This window comes from Orycteropus afer, unplaced genomic scaffold, assembly GCF_000298275.1.
Source record: "Orycteropus afer afer isolate SDZICR_OR568_19922 unplaced genomic scaffold, OryAfe1.0 scaffold00007, whole genome shotgun sequence".
NCBI classification, from domain to species: domain Eukaryota; kingdom Metazoa; phylum Chordata; class Mammalia; order Tubulidentata; family Orycteropodidae; genus Orycteropus; species Orycteropus afer.
In genome coordinates, this window is record NW_006921594.1 from 12429454 (window position 1) to 12457272 (window position 27819).

The following is a 27819-nucleotide window of genomic DNA, read 5'->3' on the forward strand; positions in this document are numbered from 1 at the left end:
TCATCCCCCAGCTCATCTGGTTATCAATTATTGGTGTTCAGTGCATCAAATCTATTCTTTAGATGGTCTCTAAATTCAGGTGGGATATAGTCAAGGTCATATTTTGGCACTTACAGACTTGTTTTAATCGTCTTCAGCTTCAAATTGAACTTGCACATGAGTAGTTGATGGTCTGTTCCACAATCAGCTCCTGGCCTTGTTTTGGCTGAGGTTAGTGAGCTTTTCCATCCCATCATTGCACAGATGTAGTTGATCTGATTCCTGTATATCCCATCTGGTGAACTCCACATGTATAGTCGCTGTTTATGTCTCACAGAATGTGGAAATTATTAATCAATATCATCAATATTACATGCCAGTAAAATTTTGCTGAAGATGATTCAAAAATTGTTGCAGCAGTATATTGACAGGGAACTTCCAGAATTGCAAGCTGGATTCAGAAGAGGACGTGGAATGTAGGATATCATTGCTGATATCAGATGGATCTTGGCTGAAAGCAAAGAATACCCGAAAGATGTTTACTTGTGTTTTATTGACTATGCAAAGGGAATTCCAGAACACTTAATTGTGCTCATGAGGAGCCTGTACATGGACCAGGAGGCTGTTGTTTAAACAGAGTGAGGAAAGATTGCATGATTTAAAATGAGGAAAGGAGTGCATCAGGGTTGTATCCTTTCCCTATATTTATTCAGTCTGTATGCTGAGCATATAATCTGAGAAACTGGATTATATGAAGAAGAGCATGGCATCTGGATTGGAGGAAGACTCAATAACAACCTGCGATACACAGACGACACAACCTTGCTTGGCCAAAGTAAATATGACTTGAAACACTTACTGATAAATATTAAAGACTATGGTCTGCTGTGTGGATTACACCTCAATATAAAGAAAATGAAAGTCCTCACAACTGGACCAGTAAGTAGCATCACAATAAATGGAGAGAATATTGAAGTTGTCAAAGATTTCATGTTACTTGGTTCCACAATCAACACCAATGGAAGCAGCAGTCAAGAAATCAGACATTGTATATTGCATGGGCAAATCTGGTGCAAATGACCTCCTTGAAGTGCTGAAGAGCAAAGATGTCTCTTTATAGACTAAGGTGCACCTAACCCAAGCCATGGTGTTTTCAATCACCTCATAGGCATTTGAAAGCTAGACAGTCAATAAGGAAGACCAAAGAAGAGATGATACTTTTGAGTTGTGGTATTGAGGAAGAATGCTGAAAGTATCATGGACTGCCAGGAGAACTAACAAATCTGTCTTGGAAGAAGTGCAGCTGAAATGCTCCTTGGAAGCGAGAATGGCCAGACTTCATCTCACCTACTTTGGTCATGTTGTCAGAAGGGACAATTCCCTGGAGAAGGATGGCATGCTTGGTAAAGTGGAGGGTCAGTGAAAAAGGGGAAGACTCTCAACAAGATGGATTGATACAGTGGCTACAATGATGGGTTTGGGTGTAACAAGGATTGTGAGGCTAGTGCACACCGGGAGGTGTTCGTTCTGTTATACATAGGGTCTCTATGAGTCAGAGCTGACTCGACAGCACCTAACAACAACACTTTTTTTTACCACATTAAAAAGATATACCATTTATATGTAGAATAAGGAAATTTAATTAAAAATCTGTATTAAGTTGTCCTTATTGAAATTTTACATGACTTTTACTTTTTCTCTAACTTTATGTGTTTTCTAAGGTTTCTTCAGTAAAATAAGTTTTGTTTATTTTAAATTGTGTGTTTAAATAAGCCTTTTGTGTGTGTAAAGAGCTCTGGTGGTGCAGTGCCTAAGGCATTTGACTGCTAATCAGAAGGTTGGCAGTTCAAACCCAGTAGCCACTCCGTGGTAGGAAGATGGGGCAATCTATTTCTGTAAAGATTTACCATCTAGGAAACCCAGTAGGGGTCTCTATGAGTCAGAATTTACTCGATGGCAGTGGGTTTGGTTTGGTTTTGGTGAACGTGTATAAAACTATTTAAAAATATCGGTTGGCTATGAACATAAGTGGAACCCCTTGACTTAGCCATTTGTTACCAAATACCAAGTAAGGATTTGGAGACATTATTTGTGCATGTGCTTTCAGTAGATAGAGGCTCAAATCACATTGTTGATTTGATAAATTAATTCTAAATTTGATCAATTAATTTGATAAATTTGATAATTCTATCAGTTTTATAACCATGTAGCATCCATGTTTTTTGGTATCATTTTATAGTTGTTTTGTTTTGTCAAAATTTTATTTATTTAAAACTTTTTATTGTAATTTTGGTGAATGTTTACAGAGCAATTTTTTTTTTTTTTCAATTCAACCATTCATATACAATTTCTTTTGTGGCTTTGATTGAAATCCCCACAATGAAATAGCTCTCTTCTCACTTCCTACCTGTAGTTACCTTTTCCCTGTGTCCTTCTTTCCACCACATTCCTATCTTCTAAGCTTTTTCCTTGCACAAATGCTGCCCTTCTGATCTCCCGTGGTTGATTGTTCCAAGGAGTGGACCTCCCTGGTGTAATACTTCACCTGGTGGGCCTATCTGTTGGTTGGATGAAGGTTTAAGCCAAGGGAGTAAGTTCAGTTCCAGACCTAAAGGATGTAGACCAGGGGCTATAGTCTTGGGGGTTTCACCAGTCTCTGTCAGACCAATAAGCCTGGTCTTTTTTATGATTTTGAGTTTTGTTCCACATTTTTCTCCCACTCTATCCAGGATCTCTAATTTTGATCCTTTTCTGGGTGGTTGGCAGTGGTAGGCAGGCATCAGCTAGTTCTTCTGGTCTCATGGTTGTGTAGGTTGAGGTTCCCATGGTCCACTGGATTAACTGTTCCCATGTGTCCTTGATTTTCTCCACTCTTCTTGTCATCTGACCAGGAGATACCAATTGTTGCATCTTAGATGATCACTCACAAGCTTTTAAGACCCCAGTCATTGCTCACCAAAATAGGATGTGTTGTTGTTGTTGTTGTTGTTGTTGTTAGGTTCTTTTGAGTCACCTCCGACTCATAGCGACCCTATGCACAGCAGAATGAAACACCACTTGGTCCTGCACCAGCTCTACGATCCTTGCTATACTTGAGCCCATCACTGCAACCACTGTGTCAGTCCATCTACATCAATCAGTAGGATGTAGAACAGTGTTTTTCATGTACTATGATATACCAGTTGAGCTTGATGTCCCCCATGACCCTGGTCCTGAACCCACAGGTTCAGCAAGTCACTCCCTCAAGCCTGTTGGTTGTGGCTCAGAAGTTATCAAAACTATGCCCCCATTAACTCTATTATATATATGGACATTTTTATAACACATACAAATACACATGTAGAATTATCATCTGCCAAACTTATATATGGTAAGGGGTATATCCCATTCACCTACTCTTACCTTATCATTCTTGCCTGGCTGTGTATCCATCAGTAGATTAATGTTTCTTATTCCTGATAATGCACTATTGTATATGTAACATAATTTACCTTGTTGTCTGTACCTCTTGTGCACCTCTCTGTGCCTTCATTCAGTGATATTGTGCTGGTTAATCACTTTAGTATATTGCCTTTCCTTTCACCCAAGTCAATAATGTCTCTTACCTGCCTAGCAGTTTTCTCTTACCTTTCCTTGACTTTTTATAATACTGGACTCATATAGTATTTGTGCTTCTGTGATTGACTTATTTCAGTCAGCTTAATATCCTCTAAGTTCATCCACTTTATTAGGTTTTTTGTGGATTCTTCATTATTTAATGTTGCGTAGTATCTCATTGTATGTGTCGTATGTACCATCGTTTGGTTATCCATTCATCCGTTGATGGGCACTTAGGTTGCTTCTGTCTCTTGCTTTTGTGAGTAGTGCTGTGATGAGCATGGGTGTGCATATATCAATTTGTGTTTCAGCTCTCACTTTTTTAGGATATGCACCTTTGGGATTGCTGGATCAAATGATTACTTCTATTTCCAACTTTTTTTGGAAGTGCTATTCCATTTTCCGCAGTGATTGTACCATTTTACAGTCCCACCAACAATGTGTGAAGAGTTCTAGTCTGTCCATACCGTCTCCAGCATTTGTTGTTTCTGTCTTGTTGTACTTTGCTATTATTGCTGGGGTGAGATAGTATCTTTTTTTATTACTATTATTATTTATTTGCATCTCTCTAAGGGCTAATGATCAAGCACATTTCTTCATGTGTTTGTTGACTGCCTGAATATCTTCTTTGATTACCTGAATATTTTCTTTGGTGAAGTGTCTGCTCATGCTTTCTGCCCATTTTTTAATTGGATTGTTTGTCTTTTTGATGTTGAAGTATTGACATTTTTATAAATTTCAGAGATAAGTCCTTTGTTGGGTATGCCATTGCCTAATATTTTTTTCCCAGTTTATATCTTCTCTTTTGGAGAAGTCTTTTGATGCACATAAGAATTTAATGTTTAGCAGGTCCCAATCATCTAGTTTATCTTATGCTTTTTGTGCATTTTTTGTTATGTATGATAGTCTATTTATGCCATAAATATAGCCCCTAACTTTGCCCTTATTTTTCCTTTGATGAACTTTAGAGTTTTAGGTTTTACATTTAAATCTTTGATCCATCTAGAGTTAATTTTTTGTGTATGGTGTGAAGTATGGGTCTTGTTTCATTTTTCTGCAAATGGATATCCAATTTTGCCAGTACCATTTGTTAAAGATACTATGTCTTCCCCATTTAATGGGTTTTGACTCATTGTCACAGATATGCTGTCTATAGGTCGATGGGTCTATTTCTGAATTCTCAATTCTGTTCCACTGTTCTGTGTTTCTGTCATTCTATCAATACCAGGCTGTTTTGACTACTGTGTCTGTATAGTAGGTTTCCAGATTGGGTAGTGTGAGACCTACTTTGTTTTTCTTCTTTAGTAGTGTTTTGCTTATCTGAGGTCTCTTTCCTTTCTATGTAAAATTAGTGATTAGTTTTTCCATGTCCTGAAAGAGTGTTAATGAAGTCTGGATCAGGATTGCATTGAATCTATAGATTGATTTGGGTAGTATTGACATTCTCACACTGTTCAGTCCTCCTATCTATGAGCATGGTATGTCCTTCTATTTATGTATATCTCTTATCCTTTCTTGTGTTAGTGGTTTGTAGGTTTGTTTTTTTGTTTTTTTTTAAATAGGTCTTAGTGTCCCTAATAGGAGCTCTGGTAGCATAGTGCCTAAGGCACTTGACTGCTAACCAGAAGGCTGGCGGTTCAAACCCACCAGCCACTCCTCAGAAGGAAGATGGAGCAATCTACTTCCGTAGTGATACTGCCTCAGAAACCCAAGGAGGGATCGCTGTGAGTTGGGTCTGACTTGATGGCACATAACAACAACAACAACAGCGTCCCTAATAAGATTTATTTGTAAGTATTTTACTTTTTGGTAGCTGTTGTGTAAAAGGTATTGTTTCTTCATTTCCTATTCAGAGATCTCTTTATTGATGTAGAGAAACCCAACTGCGTTTTGTGTATTGATCCTGTATCCTGTCACTTTACTGAATCTTTCAATTAGTTCCAGTAGTTTTCTTGCTGGGTCTCTTGGTTTTTCTATGTATAGAATCATATCATCTGCAAATAAAGATAGTTTTATATCTTCTTTACCAATTTGGATGCCTTTTATTTCCATTCTTGCCTTATTGCCCTGGAAAGGACTTCCAATACAGTGTTGGAAAAAAAAGTGATAGAGGACATCCTGGTCTGGTTCCTATTTGCAAGGGGAATCCTTTCTGTCTCTCTCTGTTGACAATAATGTTGGCTGTTGGTTTTGCTATATCACCTTAATTATGTTGAGGAATTTCCCTTCTATTTCTATGTTGCTGAAAGTTTATTTATTTATTTTTAAATCAGGAATGAGTATTGGATTTTATTGTGTACCTTTTCTTCACCAATTGATATGATCATGTAGTTCTTTTCCTTTGTTTTATTTGAGTAACAGATTGTGCCAATTGTTTTCCTAATGTTGAACCATCATGGTATGAATCCCTCTCATAATGATGTATTTATTTATTTATTTTTTGATATGGTGTTGCAGTCTATTGGCTAGGATTTTGTTGAAGATTTTTGCATCTATATTCATGAGGGATATTGTCTGTAATTTTCTTTTTATTGGTGTCTTTACCTGGTTTTGGTATAAGGTTTATGCTTTCTTTATAAAGTGAATTTGGGAGGATTCCATCCTTCTCTGTGTTCTGGAATAGTTTGAGTGGGATTGGTGTCACCCTATCCCTGAGTGTCTGGTAGAATTCTCTTGTGAAGCTGTGTGGCCCAGAATTTTTTTTTTTTTTTTTTTTTTTTGGTAGTTTTTTATGACCTGTTCAATTTCTTTTTTTTGTTTCTGGTCTGTTCAAGTATTCTACCTCAATCTTTGTTAGTTTAGGTAAGTAGTGTGTTTCTAGAAATCTGTCCATTTGTTCTAGGCTTTCAAGTTTGTTGGAGCACAGTTCTTCATAGAATCCTGATACTATCCTTTTTATCTCAGTTGCTTCTGTTGTGACATCACCCATTTCATTTCTTATTTATTCATGTTATTTGCATCTTCTTATTTTCTGTTGTTAAAATTGCCAGTGGTTTGTCAATTTTATTAATCTTTTTAAAGATTAATTAACTCCTGTTGTTGATTCTTTCTATTGTTTTTCTGCTTTCTGTTTCACTTACTTCTACTCAAATCTTTATTATTTCTTTTCTAGTGATGACTATAGACTTTTTTTGCTGCTCTTTTACTTGTAGCTGTAGATTTTGGGTTAAGGCTCTTTCTTCTTTTTTTGATGTGTGCATTTATTATTTATGTTGTCCTGTGCTCACTGGTTTTGCTATGTCCCAAAGACTTGGTGGTGGTGTTGTTATATGCCATCAAGTTGGACCCAACTCATAGTGACCCCTCCTTGGGTTTCTGAGGCAGTATCACTACATAAGTAGATTTCCCAGCCTTCTTTCTGAGGAATGGCTGGTGGGTGTGAACCATCAACCTTCTGGTTAGCAGTCAAGTGCCTTAGGCACTACGCTACCAGAGCTCCTAAAAACTTAGTAAGTTGTGTTTTCACAGTGTCAGCTCTAGGGGCTGGGTGAAAGCCCTTCGACCTTGGGCTTCAGCTCTGCCTCTTGCTTCTGGCCCACTGATGCTGGAGGCATCTCATAACTCAAGGAGCTACTGGCTGCTGAGGCTGACAAGCCAAGGTTGACAAGTAAAATGGCACAGTCCCACAATTATCAAGCAACATAGCATGCCTACTAGTTCAAGTCCAGAGACAGTCCCAAAATTGGCAGGCAACATAGCTGTCTGCTGAATGAAGACTCAGATAAATGCAAGGCTCAAATATGCCAAGAAACTCCATACCTTTCTCAAAGTGTCTCATATACTGGAAGCAGACCACATTCCTAAGGCAGCTACTTAACTATTCACAGCAGATTCCACTATGGAGTTAATTACCAGTCTCATCATGAGGAATAACTACATCCAGCTGCCCAGCCGTTCAAAACCAGGCCCAGCCAAGTTGACACACATCCTTAACTACCATAATTGTAATTTTTTGGTTAATTGTAATTTTAGTTAATATTACAATGGAGTTATTTCTCTTTTCAATTCTGTTAAAGTTTGATATATGTATTTTGAGGCTATTTCCTTGGGTATGTAGATATTTATTATGATTATGTTCTCTCATTCAGTTGATCCTTTAATCATTATGTAATGTCCTCCCTTGTCTCTTATGGTAATCTTTTTTGGAAAGTGTGGTAGTTGCAGCTGTGTGTCAACTTGGCTGGACCACAATTCTGGGTGGTTTAAGCTGTTGTGATGTGGTTGTTCCCATGATGGGATCAGATGATTATGTTTTGAGCAGCCAATCTGTTGAAAGGGAGTTTCCCTAGGGGTGTGGCCTGCTTCCAGTATATCTATGGACATCTTGGGAAAAGAGACATTCTTCTGCAGATCAGGATTCTGTTGTGCTGCCTACAACTGTCCGTGTGTGAACAATCCACCATTCAGCCTGGAGATCTTGGATTCATCATTCGTTGGAGTCAACAGCCAGTGTACTACCTGCCAGCCTTGAGCTCCTCAGCCTCTGCGGCTGCAAGAGTCAGGAAAAGCCTCCAACCTGACATGGAAAAGCCTCCAGCTTGATGTGGAAAAGCCTCCAGCTTGATGTTTGTTCCAGGAACTTTGGACTTGCCAGCTTGTATAAGTGTGTGAGCCATTTTCCTAAGATAAATTTCTCTATATATACATATATATAAGCTTTACTGGTTTTGTTTCTCTAGAGAACCCAGTCTAACATAGAAAGTTGATTGTATCAGAAATTAATATTGCCATTCTGGATTATTATTATTATTATTATTATTTTTGATTGCCCTTTGCTTGATATATTTTTTTCCAGCGTCTGATTATTATCTTTCTTTTTTTTTTCTTTGTGTTTAAGCTATGTCTCTTGTGGACAACATATGGTTGGGTCATGTTTTCTAATTCATCCTGTAACTCTGTTTCTTGATTGGTGCCATTAGTCCATTTATTTGCAGTGCAGTTATTGAGAACTATGAATTCATTGCTGTCATTTTGTTATGGTTTTTTTAATGTGTGTGTGTGTGTGTGTGTGGTGTTGCTTATTTCTTTGTTCCATACAATTTTTCTGTGGTAAGTTCATTTTGTTTATGAATTTTTTTTCTTTTTTTTAATAATTTCCTTCATTGCTATTGTTTTTAGTATTAGCTAAATATTTATGCCTTCTCTCTTTTTTATTTTGATGAGTTTATTAATTTTCTTTGAGGTTACCCTTGGATGTATTATTTTCATCTCAAGTTTAAAACACTCCATTCTGTCTCAAAACCTATTTGACTTCTCCATTTGGAAGTTCTGTACTTATATTATATTCCCACTTTTTGCTTTTAGTTGTCCTCATTAACAAATCAATAGCCCTATTTTCCTGTTTACAGTGTAGTAAGTTTATTTTACTTTGGATACTTCTATATCGGGGTTGGTTTCTGCGTTTTGTTTTCACCGTGTGTTGATTACCAGTTGTTGCCTTCTTAGTTCTTTGAACTAAGGACTCCTATTAGCATCTCTTGAAAGGTTGATCTGGTTTTTACAAATTCCCTTCATTTCTGTTTATCTGGAAATGTCCTAATGTCACCGTCATATTTGAGGGACAATTTTGGTAGGTATATAATGCTTGGTTGGCAATTTTTTCTTTCAGGATTTTATGTATATCAACCCATTGCCTTCTCATCTGCATGATTTCTTCCAAAGAAATCAGAGCTTGGTCTTACTGGTTGCCCTTTATAGTTAACTTTTCAGTTTTCCCATGCTGTTTTCAGGATTGTTTGTCTTTGGTTCTGCAAAGTTTGATTATGATATGTCTTGGTGGTTTTCTTTTCTGGTCTGTCACATGTAAGTTATTCCACAATACTGTCTCATATAAATCTTAGATTTTCTTTTGTTCTTTTTTCCTGTTGTTCCCTCAACAAAGTAGTATTGAGAGATTTGTCTGCAATCTCACTAGGTCTGTCTTCCATTGATTCGATTCTACCTCTTTGCCCTTTCAATGTATTATTTATTTCTGAAATCTCAGTATCAGTCTTCCTGGATTTCTATTTACTGTTTTTGTATGGTTTGTTATTTTTCATTTATTTTGTCAGTTTGTTCTTGTATTGTTTTTGTAAATACTTACAGATTTTTGTGTATGCTTTTCTTAATTTCATTGCTATTTTCCTTGATCTGTCTCTTGATCCACCGAAGGAACATAAATATAATTCTTTTGAATTCTTTCTCTGTGTTCTAATGCCACTTCTTCCTCAGGGAGGTTTTCTGGCTCTGTGTTCTGGTCCATTGTTAGTATGATTTTGTTTTGCTTCTTTCGGTTAACTGGGATTATCAGTTGTCTCCTAGACATTGTGATGCCATTGTATTTATATTTAGTTTGTGATTGTGTGTTGGTGTGATTTGCCAAGGTGATTAGTTTGTTTTGTTTTTACTTTACCTGAGAGAGCAGATAAAATAGTTTCATTAGTTTCACAGCACTTACTAGTTTAACAGCACTTAGGCACTCATTACCTATCTGCTGGTGCAGGTAATAGAGGATGAGTATGTGTGTGTAGATCTCTGTTATCTGTTCATATAGAACAGTTGAGGGTGCTTGGGCTGGTATTGGCCATCATCTATAGTTGAACAGTTGGTGCAGAATCAGTTGGTGGCCTTTGCCAAATGGGTGGGGCTGCAGGAGGTGTGGATGTAGTTGGATCGTGTGGATATGGTCGCTGTTTTCTGCCATGTGGGACAAGCAAACAAACAACAAAAAATAAAAACAAGACAACAAAACACACACACAGCATAAGCCAATAGCAACATCCACTAGAAGGAAAAAAATGAAAACTGAAAAAAAGACGAAAGGAGGACAAATAGAAGAAGAAAACAAAATCTTGGGAGGGGGGAAAAGAAAACAGCAAGAAAGAAAGAATAGTAAAGAAAAGATAAGAGAAATACAAAAAGAAAACAGGATGGGGAAAACAAAAGGAGGAAAAGAAATAAAAAGAAGAAAGCTAGGAAGAGGGAGAAAATAAAGCAAGAACAGGGGAAGGGAAAGAAAAGAAAAAAGAAAGGAGAAAAAAATAGAATTTTTATTTTTTAAAGAAATCTTTGGGGGCAGGGCACCCTGGCAACATTCCTGCTGTCCATGCAGGTGGCAGGGAGCAGTACACCAGCCTCCGGTACTAGTTCCTGCTTTCCTAGGGGGGCAGCACACCTTATCCCAGACGAGTTTCTGCTGACCCAGAAGATGGACCTGGAATAAGTTCCTGCTGATCCAAATATTGGCTGGGAGTAAGACACCTTGTTCCAGATGAAATTCTTGCCAGCTCAAAAAGCAGCTAGAGAAGAGCATCTGGTCTTAGAAAAAGTTCCTGCTGTCCCCCAAAAGTGGCTAGGTGTAGGGCACCTGGTCCCAGAAAATGGTTCCTGCTTACTGAAGAGGCAGCTAGAAGCAAGGCAGCTGATCTCAGAGCTAGTTCCTGCCTACACAGAAGGCAACTGCAGGTAGGACATCTAATCTCATATAAGTTCTTGCTTACCCAGCTGGTGTCTGGGGACAGGGTGCCTGGACCAAGAAAAAGTTCCTGCTGGTCCAAAAGTTGAATGAGAGCAAGATGTCTAGTTCCAGAGGGAGTTCCTGCCAGTTCCAAAAGCAGATATAGGTAGGGTATCTGGTCCTATACAAAGTTCTGCTGTCTCAGAAGACAACTAGGCCCAGGGGCCCATTCTTTGAAAAGTTCCTGCCTTCCCAAAAGGCAGCTGGGTGTAGGGTTCCTGATGTTGAAAACAGGTGGCTAGGAGCAAGGTGCCTAGTCCTGGGATCAGTTCTTGTCTGTCCAGAAGGCATCTGGTAGCAGAGTGCCTGGTCCTGGTTGGAATTCCTGCCTGTCCAGAAGGTGGGTGGGGGTGGGGAATGGCCACACCTCCATTCACTGGAAGCGTGTTAGATACAAGGGTAACATGGAGAATGTCACCTTTCTGTTCATCAGCCACCAGTGTGGTTGTCTGCATAGTCCTCAACAAGCAGAACCTATTTTCAGGTTGCTGCCTGGATTGGAACGCCACTTGCAAATATTCAAAATGGCTTCACCATCAGGCCAGTCAGCAGTCCACAGGTCTGTCTGTCTCCTTATTCGCTGTTATTCAGTTTCCTCTACTTGTTGGTATTTAATCCAGTTCTTTTTCTTTCCCTTTGAAACTTAGGGTTCCAGGCTTATCTTCTGCTTCTGTTTCTATTGGTTTCTCCTGTCTTTGTTGTAGAGGGTCTGTGCAGCTTGTTTGCCTATTCTGCCATCTTGCCAGAAGTACTTTGTTTTGTCTTAATTTTAATTTATTGTTTAGCTTAGTACTCTCTAGTAGCAATATTCTCTAATAGTTCTATACATTTGCATCATTTATCCAGTCTCTGATTTGGTAAGAAAGAAGATTGATGCTTCAAAATGACTTAAAACATAATTTTTGTGATTAAGCCCTCATCTTTGCCATAAAGTTTATTTTAATTTCAGAGATGTAATTTTTGTTCAGAGGACAACTTTCCTCTCTAGGTAACTATTCATCAGTTTTCCTGATAACCTTGTATAACCCACAGTCTTACATTTTGATATTTTTCTTTTGTAAACAGCAGGCTTTAGCCTGAAATTTCTTAATTGAATGTGTAGAAGAATCAAATGTGAAACTTTTTAGATAAAATTCTTACATGGTTTTATTTTGAGAGTGATCTCAAGAAGAAATACGTAAATACGTAAATAAAAACTGGCTAAATATTCATAGCAAATATGATAGACAATATCATTATATAATTAATACAAAATAATTTAAGAAAAACAATAGATAATATGTCAAAAATTGTGGGTTAGAAGTAAAGTGAGTAAATAATAGATATTTTACCATATCTTTTTAAAATTCATGTCACTCCATCAATGAAAACATATTCTTATACCGTAAGAAATATTCAAAGGAGTGATAATATCCAGTGCTATTTATGGTTAGGTGACTCCTGTAGATTTGTGGAAAAAAGTATAAAATGCTATAGCCCTTTTGAAAAGTATTTTGATAATTTACTTTAAAATGTTACTTTTAAGTAAAATTGAAATGATTATTTTTGTTTCCCTGAAGTTAATAATTTCCCTGAAGTAATAATTTTCTTGTTTTTTTAAATTTACTTAATTTTCCATGCACTTATCACTGATTTAACCCTAAATTTTCCACCAAAAAACAAACCAAACTCTTTGCTGTCAAGTCAGATCCGACTCCTAGCGACCCCTCCTTGGGTTTCCAAGGCAGTATCACTATAGAAGTAGATTGCCCAATCTTCCCTCTGAGGAGTGGCTCTTAGGTTTGCACTGCCAGCCTTCTGGTTAGCAGTCAAATGCTTTAGGACTCCACCACCAGAGCTCAGTTACCTTTATTTCCTCTCGTTATATTCAAACATATTAAAAACCAAAAACCTAACCTGCTGTCATTGAGTTGATTCCTACTCACAGCAACCCCCATTGGGGTTCTGAGGTGGTAAATCTTTATGGAAGTAAATTGCTCTGTCTTCCTTCCGCAGGGTAGCTGGTTGGTTTGAACCACCAACCTTCTGGTTAGCGGTCAAATGCCTTAGGTGCTGTACCACCAGAGCTCCATCAAGCATATTAAGTATTATATTAATTCAATATAAGATTAAATGAGTATGTATTAATCCTAAAGTATCTGTCCTGGAGTCTTCTGTAAGTCTGATCATTCCCTACATCTGGTTCATTGCTAACATCCTAAACTCTCCATTTGTGGTTAACCAGACCATTGCCTTTGCCTTTCCTTAAGTTGGACACATTGGGTACTGTATCCTGTGTCTCCCTCTTTCTTGGTTTGCTCTCTTGTGGAGCACATCTGGTAGTTTCCTAGAAAGGGTGTGCGTGAGATGAGTTTTTGGACACCTTTAATATGTCAAAATGTCTGTTTAACCTTTGTATTTGGTAACTAATTTAGCTGATTATGGAAATCTTAAACTGGAACCTAATGTATAAAATTTTAAAGACATTACTGCACTGTTCTGTGATCTTCCTCATTGCAGATGATTGGTGAGTCTGTAGGAGTTTTCTTCTTTGTTCTTGGTTCTGAAATGTCACCGTGATATGTCTTGTTGGTGTCTTTTTAACCATGGGCATTTTGTAGACTCCTTTATTCTGGAATCTGTGTCCTACAGCTTTGGATAACCTTTATTTCACTGCTGATTTTTACACATCTGTTTCTCACATTTCTCTTCTTAGAACTCCTGTTGTTCTGATCTTAGACCTCTGGAGCTTGTTTTCTAATTCTATTTTTCTGTATCTTTATCTCTTCTTCCTTGGTCTATTCTTAGGAGATTTTCTTCATTTTTCATACTTTCCAGTGCCATTTTCATTTCTCTTGGCATATTTTTAATTATTTCCAAGAGCATATTTTTGTTCTCTGAATGCTCCTTTTTCTCTTACAATTTATTCTTGCTTTATGGATGGCATACCAAAACCAAACCAAACCCACTGCTATCACATTGATTCTGACTCATAGCAACCCTGCAGGACAGAGTAGAACTGCCCCTACAGGGCTTCCAAGGCTGTAAATCTCCGTGGAAGGAAACTGTCTCATCTTTCTCTCACAGAGTGTCTAGTGGATTTGAACCTCCAACCTTTTTTGGTTAGCAGTCCAATGCTTTAACCACAACATCACCAGAGCTTATGCATGCAATATCACCTCTGATTTCTCTAATGATTGTCTTTTTTTGACCTTTTCCTTTCCCTACATACTTTGTGTTCTTTCCAAGTTGCTCCCCCCACCCCCCATTTGCTTTATCTTTCATGTGTAAAGGCTTTGCTCAGATGTCTGAAAATCCTTTATTAGGTGCTCATATTTAAGATTGAGGAAAGACCAAAAGTTGATTGGAAACTCTGAGCCTATGGATGGGCCTTACCGATTGTGGATTTTGCAATCTGGTCTCTAGCTGAGCTCTTTTGTAGAAGGATCCCCATGTTTTTTCTGTTGGGCTATTCATATGCTCCAGGGAAAGCACTTCTCATCACACAGTTGTTCTGCCAGTTGAGGCGGAGAAGAAAACTCAGGGTTTCCTCCCAACATTTAGTATGTAAACCTTAACTTAATTCCCCTGTACATTATGTCCTCTAATCTGGACACCCTTTATCCAGACCAGGGACTAAGCCCCTACTGTTTTGAGGATGAAGGAGGACCAACACCTTGCTGCAGTAGATACCTGTATGTGAAAAAACCTCAGCAACAACCAAAAGACTAAAAGAAAAGAAAAAAAAAACCTGACAATACTCAGTGCAAACAAAAATGCAGAGCAATTGGTGGAACTCTTGCTAAACATACGCTTTTCACGGGACCCAGGAATCCCACTCTTAGGTATTTACCCACGAAAAATACAACTTACATTCACACGAAAACTTGTATATGAATGTTCACAGCAGCTCTACTTATAATCATCAAAAACTAGAAGCAGCTCAAATGTTCTTCAACAGGTGAATTGTTAAAAGGTGTTGTAAATCCATACAATATAGTATTCAATATAAAAATGGATGAACTATTGATTTATACCAAAACATGGATGAATGTGAAAAACATTATGCAAAGTGAAATAAGCCAAGCTCAATAGTTTATATACTATGTAATTCTATATGTTATGGAAAAGAAAACGAAAACGATGGAGACCAGATCAGTGATTTCACTATGATGAGCTGCAAGTCTTTTTAGATATATGCATTTAAAAACAAAACAAAACAAAAAAACCAACTTATGGTTGGAATACAATTAGCAATAACCACTATTTAAAACCAACCAAACCAAACTCACTACCATAGAGTCGGTTCCAACTCATAGCGACCCCTCTTGGGTTGCCAAGGTGGTATCACGGAAGTAGATTGTCCAGTCTTCCTTCTGAGGAGTAGCTGGTGGGTTTGAACCACCACAGATATTTGAGTGCGGTACATGGCCATGAGTGGTTTGTTAGTATTGTACTGGAACTTTTAATATAGTTTGACCTAGGTAGTATGTTGCAGGAGGTCATGGGTGTATAAATGATTAATGTGCTCAACTACTAAGTTGGTGGTTTGAGTCTACATAAAGGAGCCTTGGAAGAAAGGCTTGGTGATCTGTATCCAGTAAATCATTTATCAAAAACTCTATGGAATAGAGTGGGAGAACATTATGGAACAAAACTCAGAGTCATTAAAAAAAAGGGGGAGGGCAGGTTTGCTGGTCTGATAGAGCCTGATGGAACCACTGAGACTATGGCTCCCAGCAGCCCTACAGATCTGGAATTGAACCCACTCTGTGGCTTCCAGCCAAACAAAAGACAGGCAGATGAGCTGAACATTTACAATAGGTAGATACACTCCTTGGAAAGATGAATCATGGGAGAATAGAAAGGCTGTGTGTGCACGGGGAGACAGCTTGGGGGAGTGCATGGGAGGGGGGGACATAGGGAGGAGGTAGCTGTGGGGAGAAGTGGGAGGGAGCTGTTGCATTGTGGGAAGTTGTGGTTGATTTCATAAGACGAGGTGTGTGAGCTGGTGTATGGAAAATGAATTTGCTCTGTGGACTTTGGCCCAAATCACAATAAAAATTAAAAACAAAAACAAAACCTGTGGAGCATGGTTCTATTCTGACACATATAGGGCCAGCAAAGTTGAAATCAACTCCATGGCAACTGGTTTGATTTGATTTGGTTTAATATGTTTCAATTTGAAGCTTAAGTAAAATATGGTAATATGTAAGTGCTAGCGGTATATTTTCCTAACACTTAAAGATAAATGATTTCTAATTAAGAGAATATAATGAAGAAGAACGTATTTGGGTTATTAACTGACAAAACTAAGTCATCTACTGAAATCAATTTTATTTTGTAGAAATAATTTATCTTGTTGAAATAGAAAATATGAGTTTTAGAACCGTATCTAAGCTGCATAATTAAACCTTCATTCCTAACATTTTAGTTACTTTAGATACGTCTGTTGTTGTTGTTGTTATGTGCCGTCGAGTCGGCCCCGACTCATAGCAACTCCTCCTTGGGTTTCCAAGGCAGTATCACTACGGAAGTAGGATTGCCCAACCTTCCTTCCGAGGAGTGGCTGGTGGGTTTGAACCGCCAGCCGTCTGGTTAGCAGGCAAGTGTCTTAGCCACTATGCTACCAGAGCTCTAAGCTTAAGCAAAAAATAAAATTAAATTAAAAAATTTTAATTACTCAAATTTTAAACACGTAGAGACAGCTGTTGTTAACATCTTGGTAGATATCTTTTTACATTTCTCAGGCTGCAAATTTATGCATATAATTCTATAAACAAATTGTTGCTGTTGAGTAAATTCTGACTCGGGAGACCCCTCGTGTTACAGAGTAGAACTGAGCTCCATAGGGCTTTTTTGCGGGGAGGAGTAACACTTCACCGTGGTTAGGATGACCCATAGGGTTTTCTTGGCTGCGATCTTTATAGAAGCAGATCACCAGACCTTTCTTCCTAGGTGCTGCGGGGTAGCTTTGAAATCCTACCCTTTGGTTTGGTAGCTGAGCACAAACTCTGCCACACAGGGACCTTACCATTCTATACATAGAATTAATTCTTCTTTGTAAGTTTTTAGTCACTAGTATCATGAAAGTCTTCCAGTGTAAATAACTATAGATCTATCTGCATGATCATGTAAACTGGCTGCAAGGTAAGATATTTTTTCTGTAATTATTAGTCATTCTCCAAACGTTGGACATTTGTTTCAGATGTTTTTATTATAGAATACAGCTTTTATAACTGTAACTGCAGATTTAATGAGCTTTTTAGGACTTACTTACAATAAAATAAATCTAGCACTACTTTTTTTGTAATCTTTTGACTTGCATTGAACTTACAATAATCATAATTCTTATACTTGCTTTACCAACTCTTATTTGAAGTATTTAGTTCCACAATGAAGTTATGACTTTGTGAGAAAATAATTGGGTAATTATTATTCTCTTAATGTTAATTTTTGAAAGGGAACTGTTTTCAACAGCAAATCTGTAGTATTTTTGAGTAAGTTTTACATGATGTTCTGATACCTTGATATTCGATATTGAAATATTTGAATGTGTGTTTTGTTTGTTTAAATAGATTACCTTTCTCAAGGAATAGATCTTTCTGGAATAGAAGTAATAGAAAATGATCTGCTGTTTATTGGAAGAGCTCGACTTGAGGTGGAAAATCAAGCAAAGCGTCTACTGGAGCAAGGTGTGGAGACTCAGGTAATAAAAACTATAGCTTTTTTTATTGTGAAAAAGATGGCTTACTACAGATGAAGATTTATTTCATGTTGAGTTCAAAAAAGTAGTATATGCTCCCATTTTGCTATTGAAAAACTACCTATTCTACAGTTTGAATTGCAGAGTAGGGTAAAAATACAAAGAAAATTACACTAGAAATATGTTTTATCCTACTGAAAATAGATCCTAGTATGTCTAATGTATAATGTACATAATATGAAATCTATCTTATATAATATGTGTATGTAGATATAGACAGATAGTTAATACCTGTTGAGCCTGCTTGCTTTGTCCAAGACACTGTTCATCATTTAAGCCTCTTAGCAACCCAGTAAAATTGCTACTATTGTTACTTCCTTTTTTCAGATGAGGAAACAGGGAGTTTACATAATTTGTCCAAGATTCCACAGTTAGTGAACAATATATGTTAGATCCAAGCCTTAGGCATACTAATTCCAGGGCCTTGCATCCTTGATCACTATGCCATAATTTTTGAAAAACTGACTCATGGTTTCTAGTAAGGTATCCATTTCCTGTTGCTTATTTTACTTAATTAGAAACCCAAAGGTACTGATCTATTAGAACCAGCAATTTACAGTTAAATCATCATTCCTTTACAGTTGTGACACACTCACATATTTTCTTTATTTGTATTGGACCCAGGTACAATTGTTAATATTCTGCTTTTTTAATATCACCTAAACCAATAATTTCATTTTAGACATTTGTATTAGGGAAAAATAATGTTATTAATAGTTCTTTAAGCATTCTAAAAATTAAAAAGGTCCTTGTTAGAGTTTTGATTCTTAATACTTGTCATTTAAAAAATATAACTGAAATCACTTATATTTTAATATAAACTTTTTAAATTGAAATATTACATACATATTGAAAAATGAAAATATCTTGATTCTATACTACATATATATAGAAAGAAATATCACAATGTGACATCAAAACCCGTGTCACCGAGCAGTATATAGCAGCACTCCTTGGGCCTCTTCGCTGTCTCACAGTCACCACCTCTGTTCCTGAGAGGCGACGGTTGTCCTGACCTCCAGCACTAGGCACAAGCTTTGCTTGTTTATCATTTATATTTTAACTCTAGGTCTTCTCATGAGGATAAAATGTTTAATCTGTTAAAAAGTTAGCTACTTCACTACATCCAATCTAGAAAGATATTCTTTTAAGATCTTAAAAAAAGAAGCAAAGAGAACTGTGTTAATCAGTTTTTCTGCTGTGAATTTAGGAAGAAAGAGTAGTCACCTTCTTGAGAAGTGGCCTCTCAGTTCAGTTCCTGAGCTTTCCATCCACATGTGCAGATCATATCTTTTTTTGGGCTTCATTTACTTATTTAGTTTTATTTATTCAATACCTAATATTGTAAGGAGTCCTGACAGTCAAACCAAGGCATTCTAGAAAGGAAACAGTAATGTAGCACTAAAACACTGTAGTAGGCATAGGTGGTTTTAACATGCCACATAGGAATGGTTACTTTAAAAGGTTAATTTATCATTATTATTTTTATTGTATTCTTGTATATTTAGAGTGAGAAAGTGTTTTCTAGGATGGTTGTTCCTCAGTAAGCTGTATTTTATTGTTTTTGTGTATATTTTAATAATTGTCAACTTTGATCTTACTTTATACTTCTTAAATTCATATTAAAAATTAAAGGATAACTGATAAACTTTTAGGAAATTAATATTCCTTAAGTACTGATATTTTTATCGTATATTCAGATTGTATTAAGTTAATCAAAAGATTATTGAAGTAGATGACTGTGATTATTTAGCCAATCAAGTTATAAAGGTTAAGTTAGATTGAGTTAGAAAGATGAAGAAAAAACATTAAAGTAACATGGGTCTCATGGGTAGATGTGGGATGATCTGCCTGGATCTTAGAAAACGAAAGCTAGGGAGCTATGCAGTTTTGGTATAATTTTGCAAGGTTCAGAGGACGGTAGATCCTCTTCAGTGGATGGGAATACTGTCTGTTTATAAAGCTGTAAGGTTAAGGGTCAGATTATCCTAGTTTGTTGACATTAGCCGTTATGATTATCTAGTTCAATCTTATTGTTTAGATTTGATATATATAAAGTTATTTTCTGAATATAATTTGGGTTCCTACTTTCTTTACTTAAAGGAAGAAAATGTACTGATCTGCTGATATTAACATTGTGGTTCAATTCAGTTTTTACTGTTTCTCTCATCTGTAAACTGTATTTGTGGTTTTTAACCATCATTTATTTCTGGGTTTGATCGTGCATGTCTGTTTACCTCAGACCTGGATCCCCTGGGATATATTCAGAAAATCAGGTTTCTCGTTTTGCAGGGATAATCACATCACTGAGATTACGCTTTCTGGAAAGCAGAGTGTTCTAGACCCTGTGTTTTGGAGCTAGACAACTGTTAGTCTCTTTTCTTCTTGGACAACAAGCCAGAGGTGACGTTCAGCTGTGTCAGCAGGCAGTTCAGGAATTCAGAACGAAACTAACTTCTATTGAACGTCTGTTCTTTGCCAGGCTTTGTGTTAGTCACTTTACATTTGTTATCTTAATCGCTATAACAAATCTGTGAGAAAGATATAATTATCCACTTTTTATAGTTAAGGAAACAAAGGCCTGGAAAGGTTCGGAAATTAGCTGAAGATTACACAGCCAGCACGTTGTAGAATCATGGTCTGAAGCTCCTGCTTTTCCACTTCTTCAATAAGACCAACAGTTAATTCTAATTTTGTTTAAAAATTTACCTCTAAAATTACTTAGCAATTTGTGAAACAGTTTATATTGAAAAGAAATTCTTACAGCATAAAAATTTCCTCAGGAAGTCTCTACATGATGACTAAGGTAAACTGTTCCCTCAATAGTCCTCAGAATTTTAATGTTTCTCTGTTGGACTATTTTTCTCACTCTCTGAAATGATTGTTTTAGACCTTCTCCACTTTCTGTCAGCCTGTGTCTCTTGCCCTACGCTTTGTTTTATTCTGAGCAGGTACCCTTAATTTCTACTTCACAGAGACACCATTCATATCATGTGTGTCTTAGAGTTCATCATTTAAAGTTTTCTTAAGAGTCTTATTGACTTTGCTCTCTCTCATTTCTATCTTCATCAGCATTTAAACATGTCCATTTTATCCATTCCCTCCTCTGTTCTCTGCTCTTCAGTCACACAGCTTGTTTTTCATTTTTCATGTACAGCATTTTCCTTCCTCACTGAGGGCCTTACCTCATGCTCTTTATGCCTGAGATATCCTTCATACTGTCCATTGAATCGGATGCTGTAGCTGACACCATTGTATTCTAAAATTGTGCTTTCTCATTTGTCAAGAATCATTGAAATAGTTAAATATTTTCTTAGTATTTATTATAAGTGTAGACTAGATGAAACATTTTAATTTGGAAGTACTGTTGCATTCATGAAATATTACATGCGTATTTTACAGGTTCATAGGCTAGAGATGTTTAATATTAATGAACAATGAACTTTTAAAAAATTCTATGTCTTCATTAGCATTTAATAATCAATTTGATATTTATGTTAGGATCTCAAAACTGTTGATAATTCTCTTTGGTTGAATTGGTAGTTGATGACTGTCATTTTCAGTATCTATTTTGAAACTTGAAATAGTACAAGGATCTTTAGTGATTTCTTTGCCAAATGTACAGTCAGTGGTAGTTAAGAACATTAGAAATTACTCATCTTTATTGTCTTCAATAATTTTAGATGATTTGACTCTTGGTTGATGAATTGAGATCATTTAAAAAAAAAAAACTCAAATTGTTATCGCTTATATTAATCTATTTTAAAATAAAAATGGACATCATTTCTACTACTTTATTGTATCTAGGTCTAATGTGTGGGAGCTCTGGTAGCATAGTGGCTAAGGCACTTGACTGCTAACCAGAAGGCTGGTGGTTCAAACCCACCAGCCACTCCTTGGAAGGAAGACGTGGCAATCTACTTCTGTAGTGATACTGCCTCGGAAACCCAAGGAGGGGTCGCTATGAGTCGGATCCGACTCAACGGCACATAACAACAACAACAACAACAGGTCTAATGTGTGTGGGGGGAAACAGAGTCACCTAACAACTGTTGCAGTAAGCTGTTACTCAGGTGCATGATCATTCCTATTGTCTGAAACAACTGTTTCAGTGCTGTTTTGGGGTGTTTTCTTTGCAATCTTTTTCCAAACAAAAATGTTTTGGTAATGCAGATAACTTCTCTTTGGTCTCACTGTTTTTCCTAGTTAATTGTGTAAGTGTGTTGTAGGTTTGAAATAGCATTTGTAGTTTAAGTCTCTACTACAGCATTACAAAAATCTCTATTTTTGAAGTCATATTGACTAATTATGACTAATTAGATACAGAGGAACTGCTGACCTCACAAAAGTCCTAATACTTGTATACGGAAAGATCTGTAGTAAGATAACTGCTTTCTTCATCCTCTTTATAAACCTGAAATACTCTTCATACCACTCTCTTTACAGAAAGTTCAGAAGAATGTAATGATCAAGAGCCCATCTCCTGGTGAAGCTATCACCAGATTAGAAAAAGCATCCTTCCGCCTCACAGGCAGTCTTTGTCTAATGCATGGTGGGGTGTGCATATGTTAAGTAGCCAGCTCCAGGTAGCTCTCCCCTGACTCCTGAGTTGCTCTGTGTGTGTATCTGTTTTCTACTTAACCTCAGAGTCTTTTGCTAACACAAACCAGAAAAAGAAAGAGAGGACTTTATGGTTTTTTCAGGATTGCAAGAGAATCCATTACCTCAGGCCTGTAACTAGCTTTCAAAAATAAGTGATAGAGAATTTGATCTGGACTAGTTCCTGCATCACCATAGATACCAGGCCCCCACAGTGAAATGATGCATTTTAATTAGGAAGATGGCTTTAACTTGTGATTCTAAGCTTTCCCAGTAAACAAGTACGGGACTTTCTGGGAGTTCCAGGATAGAAGAAGAGGATGTACTTTCTTATCTTTAGAGGTCACCAGGAAGGAGGGTCTGTGAACTCCCTTCTTTCAGAGTTCAGTACCCGGCTATAATCTCCACTGTAGTAGTTGTTGAAGTGCTAGTAACTAAATATCCATGAACTCACTTCTCTCCAAGGCGGAAAACCTCGGTCAAGCGCAGGATCCCAAGATTCTGGTGCTTATGGGCTGTCAGCCAAGAAGTACCATGACAGCATGATTTAGGGGGTTTTACTCTAAATGGCAGCGTACAATTGGAGTTCAGTAAGCAAATGTCTGCATAGCATACAGGAAGTGATTATCATATTACAAATCTCTTTACTTTGAGAATTAAAAACTCTGACTTATGTCTAGTGTAATAAGGGGACCTGTGGAAATGCACTGTGTGCCAGGGAATGTGTGGCATTTTGTTAAGGTTCAAAAAGAAGTTCCTGGCAAAGTTGAGCTGTTGGTTACTTTTGTAGTTAACTGCAGTGATTCAACAAATAGCAACTTTTTTGTGATCTCTTTCTTCTCTTACTGACCCAGCAAATGCCAATAGTACATCCACTTACCTACATGGTTAGGTTCCAAAACCATGTTGTTATCAAAAGTCAGTGTATGCAGAAATGGAAGGATTTTTTTGTTTTGTTTTCAGACCATCCATTCATCTGATTTTTTAAAAATTTATAAAATATGATCATAGAAATAAAACAGCTAAGATTTAGTAATGTGCTTGTCACTGTGATGAGTCTAGTTATGGACTACAGAGAAGGAGAACTGGAGGAGACAAAGGTGGATAAAGCCAGGCTGTGTCACTGGAGGGCCCACAGCTTAACCGTGTCACCTCCCTCCTGTGCTGGGTCAGAGCTTCCCTTGCAGAACCACCTCCAGGCCTCCACTTCCAATCCAGCAAGAACTGTGTTTATGATCCCCTCTAGGCCTGGGAAACCACCAAGCCTTATGGCTTCCTGCAAGGGTACTACTGAAAGGCTGACTGGGCACCTGCTCCCACTGAAGCTGAGGCTACAGCCCCATTTTGACTCACTTTGGGATGTCATTAAAACTCACATGCAATTCTTACAGACACCCTCTCCGTTGTCTCTTTATTTCCTCCCTCCTCACCCCACAATAATTTTCAGCTGCAGGGTCTCAGGCCTCATAGGAGCTAGGAACCCAGAACAGATGCCTGCTGGCTCAGTGCTGCCTGTGCATCTGCTTGGAGGCTGTGGCCACAGAGGAGGCTGGCCCTTGAAGCAGTTGGAACAGTCCTCGCTGGTAGGAGGGAGCAGAAGCATGGGGCAGCATGGCTCAGCTTCCTGGCAGCCACCTGGAGACCCTTCTCAAGGGAAGGGATGCTCCTTAGCCATAGCCACCATGCCTGCCACCTTGTTAATGCACAAAATAGTCAGTAAATGTTTAGCTACTGTCATAAATGCAAAATATCAGATAACGAGATAGTTGATAAGTGAGAAGTAGTTATAAACGATAGCTGTCTATGTCATTTGATTTATGAACCTGCGTATCTGCTCTAAGAAGCCTGGCATTCATATCTTTTTACTGCTAGAGGTTTCCCTGGCTCATCTCATGAATCTTAGAGCAGATCTCATCATTTGGATCTATAGAAACTCTTTTTCTATATTTGATCCTGGTATTATTTTATATAAAGTTTCAATAATTTTTCAGCTCTCATACAAAGTGTATTTCTTGCATACAATAAGCAACTTGAAAGGATAATAATGACAAGTGCTTTTCAAGTAATGAATATATATGTCTCCTGTTCATATGTCCTTGATTTTACAAGCTTCAATTTCCTGATTTGCCATTGTTCCCCCAAATACTTGTTGGTTTGCTCCCATCATTGTTAGTTTCCTGAGATTTAGGAGAGAACTGGCCTAGGTACATCATTCAATTGGATAAGCTTTATAACATGTATAAGTAATAATTTTAAAACTATACCATAGTTCTTTAAAGATAATACATTGCTGTTGTTGTTCGGTGCTGTTGAATTGGCTCCGACTTATAGTGACGATGTGTATAACAGTACCACACTGCCTGGTCATGTATCATCCTCACAATCCTTGCTATACTTGAACCCATTGTTGCAGCCACTGTATCAATCCATCTTGTTGAGAGTCTTCCTCTTTTACATTGACCATCCACTTTACCTTCTCCAGGGAATGGTCCCTTCGGACAACATGACCAAAGTAGATGAGACGAAGTCTGGCCATTCTGACTTCCAAGGAACAGTCCAGCTGTGTACTTCTTCCAGGACAGATTTGTTCATTCTTCTGGCAGTCCATGGTACTTTTCAGTATTCTTTGCCAATAGCACAACTCAAAAGCATCAACTGTACCTTATTCATTGTCCGGCTTTCACATACATATGAGGGTGAATGAAAATCTGACTTAGGTTAGGTGTACCTTAGTCTTCAAAGAGACATCTTTACTCTTCAGCACTTGAAAGAGGTCTTTTGCAGCAGATTTGTCCAGTGCAATATGTCGTCTGATGTCTTGACTGCTGCGTCCATTGGCATTGATTGTGGATCCAAGTAATATGAAATCTTTGACAACTTCAGTCTTTTCTTCATTTATCATGATGCTGCTTATTGGTCCAGTTGTGAGGCTTTTTGTTTTATGTTGAGGTGTAATCTATACTGCAGACTGTAGTCTCTAATCTTCATCAGTAAGTGCTTCATGTCATTTTCACTTTCAGCAAGCAAGGTTGTGTCACCTGCATATTGCAGGTTGTTAATGAGTCTTCCTCTAATCCTGATGCTGTGTTCTTCTTCATATAGTCCAGCTTCTCAAATTATTTGCTCAGCATATACAGATTGAATAAGTGTGGCAAAAAGTTACAACTTTGACGTATACCCTTCCTGATTTTAAAAACATGCAGTTTCCTCTTGTTCTGTTTGAATGAAAGTTTCCTGGTCTATGTGCAGGTTCCTCATGAGCACAATTAAGTGTTCTAGAATTCCCAATCTTCTCAACGTTATCCATAATTTGTTATTATCCGAACAGTCGAATGCTTTTGAGTAGGCAATAAAGCACAAATAAACATCTTTCTGGTATTCTTTGCTTTTAGCCAAGACCCATCTGACATCAGCACTGATATCCCTCATTCCACTCCCTCTTTTGAATCCAGCTTGCATTTCTGTAAATTTTCTGTCAATATTCTGCTGCAATGTTTTTGAATTATCCTCAGCAAGATTTTACTTGCATGTGACATTAATGATATTGTTCGATAATTTCTGTATTTTGTTGGATCACCTTCTTTGAATGGGTACAAATATGGATGTCTTCCAGTCAGTTGGCCAGATAGCGATCTTCCAGATTTCTTGGCATAGATGAGTAAGTGCCTCCAGCATGGCATCCGTGTGTTGAAACATGTCAGCAGATGTTTTGTCAATTCTTGGGACCTCATTTTTCACCAGTTCCTTCAGTGCAGCTTCAACTTTTTACTTCAGTACCATTGGTTCTTGATCATATGCCACTTCTTGAAATAGATGAACATCAACCTATTCTTTTTGGTACAGTGATTCTGTGTATTCCTTCCATCTTATTTTGATGCTTCCTGTGTTATTCAATATTTTGCCCATGCCCAAAATACCAAATTCACTGCTGTTGAGTCATTTTGACTCACTGTGACCCCTCCTTGGGTTTCTAAGGTGGTATCTCTACAGAAGTAGATTTCTCAATCTTCTTCCAAGGAGTGGATGATGGGTTTGAACTGCCAGCCTTCTGGTTAGCAGTCAAATGCCATAGGCACTATTCCACCAGAGCTCCCATTTTGCCCATAGAATCTTTCAATATTGCATCTCAGTGCTTGAAATTTTTCTTTAGTTCTTTCAGGTTGAGAAATGCTGAGCATATTCTTCCTTTTTGGTTTTCTAACTCCAGGTTAGAAAACATTTCATTATAGTAATTGGCTTTGTCTGCTCAAGCTGCTCTTTGATGAAATCTTCTGTTCATCTCTTATCTTGTCATTTCTTCCATTTGCTTTAGCTACTCTCTGCTCAAGGGCAAGTTTCAGAGTCTCTTCTGACATCCATTTTGGTTTTTTCTTCCTTTCTTGTCTTTTTAATGACCTTTTGCTTTCTTCACCGATGATGTTCTTGATGTCATCCCACAACTTGTCTGGTTATCAGTTATTGGTGTTCACTGCATCAAATTTTTTCTTCAGATGGTCTCTAAATTCAGGTGGGATATAATCATCATGGTCATATTTTGGCCCTTGTGGACTTGTTTTAATTTTCTTCAGCTTCAACTTGAAGGGCAATTTATGGTTTGTTCCACAGTGAGCTCCTGCCTTGCTTTGGCTGAAATTATTGAGCTTCTCCATCACCTCTTTCCATAGACGTAGTCAGGCTGATTTCTGTGTATTCCATCTGGTGAGGTCCATGTGTATTGCCACTGTTTATATTGTTGAAAAAAAGGTTTTTGCATTTAATAATTCATTGCTCTTGCAAAATTCTATCATGTGATCTCCAGCATCATTTCTATCACCAAGGCCATATTTTCCAACTACTGGTGATTTTTCTTTGTTTCCAACTTTTGCATTCCAATCACCAGTAATAATCAATACTTCTCGATTGCATGTTTGGTCAGTTTCAGACTGAAGAAGTTGATAAAATCTTCAATTTCCTGTCTTTGACTTTTGTGGTTTCTGCATAAATTTGAATAATAATAGCATTAACTGGTCTTCCTTGTAGGTGTATGGATATTATTCTATCACTGCCAGCATTGTAGTTCAGGATAGATCTCAAAACATTCTGTGTGACGATGAATGTCACACCATCCCTCTTCAATTTGTCTATCCAGCCGTAGTAGATCATATGATTGTCTGATTCAAAATGGCCCAAACCAGTCCATTTCAGCTCACTAATGCCTAGCATATCAATCTTTATGCATTCCATTTCTAATTTTCCTAGATTCATAGTTTGTGCATTCCATGTTCTGATTATTAATGGATATTTGCAGCTGTCTCATTTTGAGTTGTGCTACATCAGCAAATGGAGGCCCCTAAAGCTTAGGAGCTCTGGTAGCATTGTGGCTAAAGCACTTGACTGCTAACCAGAAGGCTGGCGGTTCAAACCC

The 27819-nt window shown here is 37.5% G+C and overlaps 1 protein-coding gene across 1 annotated transcript in view; it reads left to right on the top strand.

The window, feature by feature from the left end:
- Window positions 1-27819, top strand: part of COG5 (component of oligomeric golgi complex 5) — a 382415-nt gene that overhangs the window by 189376 nt on the left and 165220 nt on the right. The window contains exon 9 of the mRNA XM_007945097.2: window positions 17629-17759. Coding sequence (XP_007943288.2) covers window positions 17629-17759 — 131 coding nt within the window. The remainder of the gene's footprint in view (window positions 1-17628; window positions 17760-27819) is intronic.